General features: G+C 48.5%; 1 protein-coding gene across 1 annotated transcript; it reads right to left on the reverse strand.

The window, feature by feature from the left end:
- On the reverse strand, positions 1-9,299 carry LOC146423963 (calpain small subunit 1-like). Its single transcript, XM_085044001.1, has 11 exons — positions 9,295-9,299; positions 9,107-9,187; positions 8,820-8,853; positions 7,752-7,841; positions 6,213-6,270; positions 6,010-6,074; positions 5,816-5,884; positions 4,201-4,288; positions 2,942-3,058; positions 849-907; positions 1-82 (listed from the first exon to the last, which is right to left on the reverse strand). The coding sequence occupies exons 1-11, from the start codon at positions 9,297-9,299 to the stop codon at positions 56-58; spliced, it is 693 nt and encodes a 230-aa protein (XP_084900127.1). The 3' UTR covers positions 1-55.
- Between the last annotated feature and the right edge of the window lie 98 nt (positions 9,300-9,397).

Raw genomic sequence — 9,397 nt, forward strand, 5'->3', positions numbered from 1 at the left:
GGGGTAGTTTTGGGGGTTTTGGGGTCTCCTGGGGTTTTGGGGGTCTGGGGTCTCCTCAGGAGTACATGGTGAGCTGCAGCCACTGTGGGGAAACAGCCGGTTAGGATTTGGGGAGTTTTGGGGTCATTTTGGGGGATTTTGGGGTCATTCTGGGGGATTTGGGGTCATTCCAAGGGTGTTCTGGAACTTTCAAGGGGATTTGGGGTCATTCCGAGGGGATTTGGGGTATTTTTGGGGATTTGGGGTCATTCTGGGGATTTTGGGGTCATTCTGGAGGGATTTGGGGTCATTTTGGGTGGATTTAGGGGAATCCCAGGGGATCTGGGGTCATTCCGGGGGGATTTGGGGTTATTCTGGGGGATTTGGGGTCATTTTGGGGGATTTGGGGTAATTTTTGTGTTTCCCTCCTTTCCCCCCTCCCCAAACCCCAAACACACCCCAAAAAGGGATTGGGTGACCCCAAAACCCCCCCAAGTGACCCCAAAACCTCTGGGATGACCCCAAAAGCCCCTCGGGTGACCCCAAAACCTCCCCAGGTGACCCCAAACCTCCCAGGTGACCCCAAAATCCCCCCAGGTGACCCCAAACCCCAAAACCACCCCAAAACCTCCCTGGGTGACCCCAAAACCTCCGGGGTGACCCCAAACCCCCCCGGATGACCCCAAAACCCTCTCGGGTGACCCCAAAACCCCACAGGTGACCCCAAAGCTCCCCAGGTGACCCCAAACACCCTCGGTGACCCCAAAACCTCCCCAGGTGACCCCAAAATTCCCCCAGGCGACCCCAAAACCCCCCCAGGTGACCCCAAATCCCCCAAATCAGGGAAAACCCCAAAACCCCAAACACACCTCCTGCAGGCTGACGCGGATCTGCCCCGTCCCGTCCCGATCCAGGGACTTGAAAGCACCTGAGAAAAACCCCAAAATCAGAGAAAACCCCAAAATCAGGGAAAACCCCAAAACCCTAAAACCCCAAAATCAGGGAAAACCCAAAATCAGGGGAGAGAGACCTCAAAATCAGGGGAGAACCCAAAACCCCAAAATCAGGGAAAACCCAAAACCCCAAAATCAGGGAAAACCCCAAAATCAGGGAAAACCCAAAACCCCAAAATCAGGGGAGACCCCCAAACCCTAAAACCCTAAAATCCCAAAATCAGGGAAAACTCAAAATCAGGGGAGAGAGACCTCAAAATCAGGGGAAAACCCAAAACCCCAAAACCCCAAAATCAGGGGAAATCTCAAACCCCAAAACCTTAAAATCAGGGGAAACCCCAAAAACCAGGGGAAACCCCAAAACCCCAAAATCAGGGAAAACCTCAAAATCAGGGAAACCCCAAAACCCTAAAACCCCAAAATGAGGCAAAACCCCAAAATCAGGGGAACCCCAAAATCAGGGAAACCCCAAAACCCCAAAATCAGGGAAAACCCAAAACCCCAAAATCAGGGGAGAGCCAAAAACCCCAAAATCAGGGGAGAGAGACCCCAAAATCAGGGGAAACCCCAAAAAACCTGCTGGATTTTGGGATTTCCCCCGATTTTGGGGTCGGCAAATGATTTTGGGATTTTCCCAATCCCCGATTTTAGGGTCGTCCCTGTTTTGGGATTTCCCACCCCGAAATTTTGGGATTTTCTCTCTCCTGGTTTTAGGATTTCCCACCGTGATTTTGGGATTTCCCCTAATTTTGGGATTTCCCCCCTGAATTTTGGGATTTCCCCAAATTTTAGGATTTCCCCTAATTTTAGGATTTCCCCCCACCTCAAATTTTGGGATTTCCCCCCCAAATTTGGGGATTTTCCCGCTGAATTTCATTCTTTCCCTCCCAAATTTTGGGATTTTCCCCCTGAATTTCATTCTTTCCCTCCCAAATTTTGGGATTTCCCCCTAAATCTTAGGATTTCCCCCCTGAATTTCGGGATTTCTCCCCAAATTTCGTTCTTTACCCCCCAAATTTTGGGATTTCCCTCAAATTTCAAGATTTCCCTAAATCTCAGGATTTTCCCCTGAATTTCAGGATTTCCCCCAATTTTGGGATTTCCCCAAATCCTCAGGATTTCCTCCCCGAATTTCAGGATTTCTCCCCAGATTTCATTATTTCCTCCCCAAATTTTGGGATTTCATCCCAATTTCTGTGATTTCCCTCAATTTCCCCCATTCCCCCCCAAATTTCAGGATTTCTCCCCCAAATTTTGGGATTTCTCCCCCAGATTTTGGGATTTCCCCCCTAAATCTCGTTATTTCCCCACCAAATTTTGGGATTTCTCCCCAGATTTCATTATTTTCCCCCCAAATTTCGGGATTTCTCCCCTGATTTCCCCCATTCCCCCCAAATTTTGGGATTTTCCCCATGAATTTCATTATTTTCCCCAAATTTCAGGACCAGATTTCCCCCATTCTTCCCCAAATTTTGGGATTTCCAAATCTCAGGATTTCCTCCAAATTTCATTATTCCGAATTTTGGGATTTCTCCTGAATTTCGGATTTCCCAGATTTCCCCTATTCCCCCCAAATTTCAAGATTTTTCCCCAAATTTCACCCATTCCCCCCAGATTTCCCCATTCCCCCACTTTCAGGATTTCTCCCCAGATTTCGGGATTCCCAGATTTCATTCTTTCCCCCAAATGTCAGGATTTTTCCCCAAATTTCACCCATTCCCCCAGATTTCCCTATTCCCCCCCAAATTTCAGGATTTTTCCCCAAATTTCACCCATTCCCCCAGATTTCACTCTTTCCCCAGCCGAATTTTGGGATTTCCAGATTTCATTATTTCCCCAAATTTCGGGATTTTTCCCCAATTTCTAATTTCAGGATTTTTCCCCAAATTTCACCCATTCCCCCCCAGATTTCCCCCATTCCCCCCCGAATTTCAGGATTTCCCTCCCAAATTTCGGGATTTCCCCCCAATTTCCCCCCGAATTTCGGGATTTTTTGGGGTCTCCCGTACGGAACATGGCGTCGAGGCGCACGAGGCAACTGATGAAGTTGTCGAAATCCAAATTTCCTCCCTCGTCGCCATAGCGACGTCCCAAAACCGCCCAGAGCGGGGGGGGCAGCCGGAACCCTGGGGGGGAGAGGGGCAGTGTCACCTTTGACCCCAAATATGCCCCAAAATAGCCCCAAAAATTGCCCCAAAATTGGATAAAAAAAGCCCCAAAATCGCCCAAAAATTGTATCAAAATTGGATCAAAATAGCCCCAAAATAACCCCAAAATTGGATCAAAATAGCCCCAAAACTGCATCAAAATAACCCCAAAATTGCCCCAAAATAACACTAAAATTGCCCCAAAATAACCCCAAAATTGCCCCAAAATAGCCCAAAATTGCCCCAAAATAACCCAAAAATAGCCCCGAAATTGCATCAAAATTGGATCAAAATAACCCCAAAATAGCTCCAAAATAGCATCAAAATAACCCCAAAATTGGATCAAAATAACCCCATAATAGCCCCAAAATTGCATCAAAATCCCCCAAAATCCCCCAAAACTCCCCAAATTCCATCCCCCAAAATCCCCCAAAATCCTCCAAAATCCCCCAAAATCCCCCAAACTCCTGCCACCCCAAAAACCCCAAAATCCCCAAATCCCACCCCCTAAAACTCCCCCAAATCCTCCAAAATCCCCCAAATCCCCCAAATTCCAACTCCCCAAACTCCCCAAAACTCCCAAATCCCCCAAAATCCCCAAAACTCCCAAATTCCACCCCCAAAATCCCCCAAACCTCTCTCCATTCCCCCAAACTCCCAAAACCCCCAAAATCCCCAAACCCCAAAAATCCCCCAATTCCACCCCTAAAATCCCCAAAATCCCACAAATTCCACACCTCAAAACTTCCCAAAACCCCAAATCCCCCCAAACCTCCAAAATCCCCAAAACCCAAAATCCCCAAATTCCATCCCCAAAACTCCCTAAAATGCCCCAAAATCCCCAAACCCCCAAAAATCCCCAAAATCCCCCCAAAACCCCCTAACTTCAAACCTGCAGCCTCGAAGGCTCCGGCAGCTCCTGGGTCCGATGGTTCCCAAGCGATCCCAAAATCCCAAAAAAATCTCAAAATCCCAAAATCTCAAAAACCCCAAATCCCCAAATCCCAAAATCCCAAATCCCCAAAATCCCCAAAATCCCAAAAAACCTAAAACCCCAAAAACCACACCCCAAAAATCCCCAAAACCAAACCCCAAATCCTAAAATCCCCAAACCCCAAAACCCCAAAACCCTAGAGCCTCGAAGGCTCCCGGCAGCTCCTGGGGTCCGATGGTTCCGGAACGATCCACATCGAATTGTTTGTAAACACACTGAGGGACAAAAAAATCCCAAAATTTTTGGGGTCCTGGAGGGTCCTGAACCCCCAAATGTTCCCCCAGGTTTGGGATTTTTCCTCCAAGTTTGGGATTTTCCCCAATTTTTGGATTTTTCCTCCCAGTTTTGGGATTTTCCCCTGAATTTTGGGATTTTTTTTGCCCCCCAGTTTTGGGATTTCCCTCGAATTTTGGGATTTTCCACAATTTTGGGATTTCTCCCCCTAGTTTTAGGATTTCCCCCCAGTTTAGGATTTTCTACAATTTTAGGATTTTCCCCCCAACTTTATGATTTTCCCCCCAATTTTAGGATTTTCCCCAATTTTGGGATTTTCCCCCAATTTTAGGATTTTCCACAATTTCGGGATTTTCCCCCAATTTTGGGATTTCCCCCAATTTGGGATTTCCCCCCAATTTAGGATTTTCCACAAGTTTAGGATTTTCCCCCCAACTTTAGGATGTTCCCCCCAATTTTACGATTTTCCCCAATTTTGGGATTGCCCCCAGGTTTGGGATTTTCCCCGATTTTGGGATTTTTCCCTCCGAGTTTAGGGATTTTCCCCTGAATTTTGGGATTTTTTTTGCCCCCCAGTTTTGGGATTTCCCTCGAATTTTGGGATTTTCCACAATTTTGGGATTTCTCCCCCTAGTTTTAGGATTTCCCCCCAGTTTAGGATTTTCTACAATTTTAGGATTTTCCCCCCAACTTTATGATTTTCCCCCCAATTTTAGGATTTTCCCCAATTTTGGGATTTTCCCACTATTTGATTCCCCAGTTTAGGATTTCCCCAATTTCGGGATTTTCCCCTCAATTTGTGATTTTTGCCCAATTTCAGGATTTTTCCCCACAATTTAGGATTTCAATTTTAGGATTTTTCCCCAATTTCGATTTCAATTTTAGGATTTTCCCCACTTGGGATTTCCTCCACAATTCTAGAATTTTCCCCACGTTTAGAATTTCCATTTTAGGATTTTCCCCCAATTAGATTTTCCCAATTTCAGGATTTCCAGTTTAGGATTTCCCCAATTTTTGATTTCAGTTTTAGGATTTTCCCCATTTTAGGATTTTCCCCAATTTAGGATTTCCCCAATTTTAGGATTTCCCCTCCAGGATTTCCCCAATTTAGGATTTCCAATTTTAGGATTTCCCCAATTTAGGATTTCAATTTCAAGATTTTCCCCATTTAGATTTCCCCATTTAGGATTTTCCCCCAATTTCGTGTGATTTCCCAATTTTAGGATTTTCCCCCATTTTCTGTGGATTTCCAATTTTAGATTTTCCCACTTTTAGGATTTCCAATTTTAGGATTTCCAATTTCAGGATTTCCAATTTTGGGATTTTCCCCCAATTTAGGATTTTTCCCAATTTTAGGATTTCCCCAATTTTAGGATTTCAATTTTGGGATTTTCCCCATTTTCAAGATTTTCCCCCCAATTTAGGATTTCCCCCCAATTTTAGGATTTTCCCCCAATTTTGGGATTTCCCCCCAATTTTAGGATTTCCCAATTTTAGGATTTTCCCACCTGCCACTTCTTGATGTTGTTCCAGAGGTACTTGAACTCCTCGAACCCCAATTTCCCTGTGGTGTCACTCTGGGGGTTCATTAAGGATAATTTGGGGTTCAGCAGGGATCCTCCCACACCCCAAAAACCCCAAATCCCCAAAAAACCCCCAAAAACCCCAAAAAAACCCCAAAAAAACCCCAAAATTTGGATACATCCATGACAGCCACCATGCTCCGGCAGGTGTCCAAGCCGAACCCGTCCGTCTTCAGGTCAGGATCTGGGGGGATTTTGGGGGAAATTTTGGGGGATTTTTGGGATTTTTTGGGGTGTCCGGACTGCCAGGACCCCCCTGAGTCCTGCAGACCCCAAAATTCCCCCAAATTTCCCCCAAATTTCCCGGATTTTGGGGACTCACGGCGGGTGACGACCCTGTTGAGGATGTTCATCAGCTCTGTGGGGCTCACCTCCATGTCCTGCGGGGTTTTTGGGGGGTCAGGGGGGCTGGAGACCCCAAATCCTGACCCCAAAAGCTTGGGAAACCCCAAAATCCTGATCCCAAATCCTGGGGAACTCCCTCAAAGTCTGGGGACCCCAAAATCCTGACCCCAAAAGCTTGGAGAACCCCAAAATCCTGGGGATTTCCCAAATCTTGATCCCAAATCTTGGGAGATCCCAAAATCCTGATCCCAATTCCTGGGGAGATCCCAAAAATCCTGGGGATTTCCCAAATCTTGATCCCAAATCCTGGGGAAACCCCAAAATCCTGACCCCAAAAGCTTGGGAAATCCCCAAATCCTGATCCCTAAATCTTGGGAGATCCCCAAATCCTGATCCCAAATCCAGGGGAACTCCCTCAAAGTCTGGGGACCCCAAAATCCTGATCCCAAATCCTGGGGACCCCAAAATCCTGATCCCTAAATCTTGGGAGATCCCAAATTCTGGGGAATTCCCAAATCCTGACCCCAAATTCTGGGGTTTTCCCGGGGATTTTTGGGGTCCCAGTGGATCCTGGCAGGTTCCCATTGGGTTTTTTTTTTTGTTTTTTGGGGTTTTTGGGGTTTTATTGGGTTTTTGGGTTTTTTTTGGAGGTTCCTGGGGGTTTATGGGGTTTTCCCAGTGTTTTGTGGGGTCCCGGGCGTTTTTTAGGGTTTTTTGGGGGGTGTTTTGGGGGTTTTTTGGGGGGGTTTTGGGGTTTTTTGGGGTTTTCCGGGTTCCCAGGGTTTTTTTTGGGTTTTCCCGGGGTTTTTTGGGGCCCTGGGGCTTTTTTGGGGGTTCCCAGGAGATTTTTTGGGTTTTCCTGGGATTTTTTGGGGTCCCGGTGGATCCTGGGAGGTTGCTGGTGGGTTTTTTGGGGTTTTTTTGGGGTTTTTTTGAGGATTTTTTGGGTTTTTTTTGGGGTCCCAGTGCATCCTGGCAGGTTCCCGGTGGGTTCCTGGGGTTTTTGGGGTTTTATTTTTGGTTTTTTTGGGGGTTTTTTGGGTTTTGTGGGGTTTTTTGTGGGGTTTTTGGGTTTGGGGGTTGGGGGTTTTTTGGGGATTTTTTGGGGTTTTTGGGTTTTTTTGGGGGTTTGATTTTTGATGGTTTTTTTGTTTTAGGTTTTTGGGGGTGGTTTTTTTGGAGGTTTTTTTTGGTTATTTGGGTTTTCTGGGGTATTTTGGGTGTTTTTGGGGGTTTTTTTGGATTTTTTTGGTTTTTTAGGGGTTTTTTTTGGGTGGTTTTGGGCTTTTTTTGGGTATTTCCTGGGTTTTTTGGGTTTTTTTTTTTGGGGTTTTCTTTTGGGGGTTTTTAAGGGTTTTTTGGGGGTTTTTAAAGGTTTTTTTTGGGTTTTTTTTTTGTTTTGGGGGTTTTGGGGGATTTTTTGGGGTTTTTTTGGTTATTTCCTGGGTTTTTTGGGGTTTTTTTTAGGGTTTTTTGGATATTTCCTGGGGTTTTTTGGGTGTTTTTGGGGTCTCACCTCGCCGGCCAGCTGGGCGAAGAGTCGCCGGAATTGCCGAACTTCCTCACTCTCGTTGGCATCGACGGTGGAGATGTGAGCGCGGGGGGGCTGGGGGGACAAAATTGGGGTGTGACGTCACCAGAGTGTCCCCAAAAACACCCCCAGAGTGTCCCCAAGGGGGCTGGGGGGACAAAATCGGGGTGTGATGTCACCAGAGTGTCCCCAAAAACACCCCCAGAGTGTCCCCAGGGGTCACAGGGGGGACAAAATTGGGGTGTGACATCCCGGAATGTCCCCAAAAACACCCCCAGAGTGTCCCCAAAACACCCCCAGAGTGTCCCCAAGGGGGCTGGGGGGACAAAATTGGGGTGTGACACCCCTGGAGTGTCCCCAAAAACACACCCAGAGTGTCCCCAAGGACACCCCCAGAGTGTCCCCAGGGGGCTGGGGGGACAGGGACCCCAAAATTGGGGTGTGACACCCCCAGAGTGTCCCCAAAATCACCCCCAGAGTGTCCCCAAGGGGGCTGGGGGGACAAAATTGGGGTGTGACGTCACCAGAGTGTCCCCAAGGGAGCTGGGGGGACAAAATCGGGTGTGACATCCCCGGAATGTCCCCAAAAACACACCCAGAGTGTCCCCAAAACACCCCCAGAGTGTCCCCAAGGGGGCTGGGGGGACAAAATTGGGGTGTGATGTCACCAGAGTGTCCCCAAGGACATCCCCAGAGTGTCCCCAAGGGGGCTGGGGGGACAGGGACCCCAAAATTGGGGGTGTGACATCCCCAGAGTGTCCCCAAACACACCCCCAGAGTGTCCCCAAGGGTCACAGGGAGACAAGGACCCCAAAATTGGGGGTGTGACGTCACCAGAGTGTCCCCAAGGACATCCCCAGAGTGTCCCCAAGGGTCACAGGGAGACAGGGACCCCAAAATTGGGGTGACACCCCCAGAGTGTCCCCAAGGACATCCCCAGAGTGTCCCCAAGGGACAGGGGCCCCAAAATTGGGGTGTGACGTCCCCAGAGTGTCCCCAAACACACCCCCAGAGTGTCCCCAAGGGTCACAGGGGGTGACAATGGTCACTCACCGGGGGCTCAGGGTTGTAGTGAGCAGCAGCTTCGCTGGGGACATGAGGGACACAGGTGTCACCTGCTGTCCTCAAGTGTCACCTGCTGTCCCCAACTGTCACCTCCCGTCCCGAAAGTGTCACCTCCCCACCCCAAAGTGTCACCTCCCAGCCCAGGGTGTCACCCCCTGTCCCCCACTGTGGTCCTAAAAAGCCACCCAGTGTCCCCTGCGATGTCCCCAGTGTCCCCAGTGTCCCCAAAGTCCCCAACATCCCCAGTATCCCCAAAGTCCCCAATGTCCCCTCACCTGATGGCACTGATGACATCCCCAATGTCCCCAACCCCAGTGTCCCCAATGTCCCCAAATGTCCCCAATATCCCCAATGTCCTCAGTGCCCCCAATGTCCCCAACATCCCCATTATCCCCAACGTCCCCAATAAAGTCCCCAAAGTCCCCAAAATGTCCCCGCTGTCCCCTCACCTGAAGGCACTGACGACATCCCCCAGCACCCCCAACCCCAATGTCCCCAATGTCCCCAGTGTCCCCAATGTCCCCAACAACCTCAATATCCCCAAAATTGCCAACAACCCCCATGTC

This window comes from Lichenostomus cassidix, unplaced genomic scaffold (genome assembly GCF_008360975.1).
Source record: "Lichenostomus cassidix isolate B80296 unplaced genomic scaffold, HeHo_3.0 HiC_scaffold_35, whole genome shotgun sequence".
NCBI classification, from domain to species: Eukaryota; Metazoa; Chordata; class Aves; order Passeriformes; family Meliphagidae; genus Lichenostomus; species Lichenostomus cassidix.

Bases quoted from the DNA above. Each gene is read 5' to 3' on its own strand.
- LOC146423963 (XM_085044001.1), bottom strand. The intron at 8,854-9,106 runs GTGAGGGGACAT...TCATGTCCCCAG, and splicing joins GATGTCATCAGTGCCATCAG to CGAAGCTGCTGCTCACTACA. The intron at 83-848 runs GTGTGTTTGGGG...GTTTCCCCACAG, and splicing joins TCCGCGTCAGCCTGCAGGAG to TGGCTGCAGCTCACCATGTA.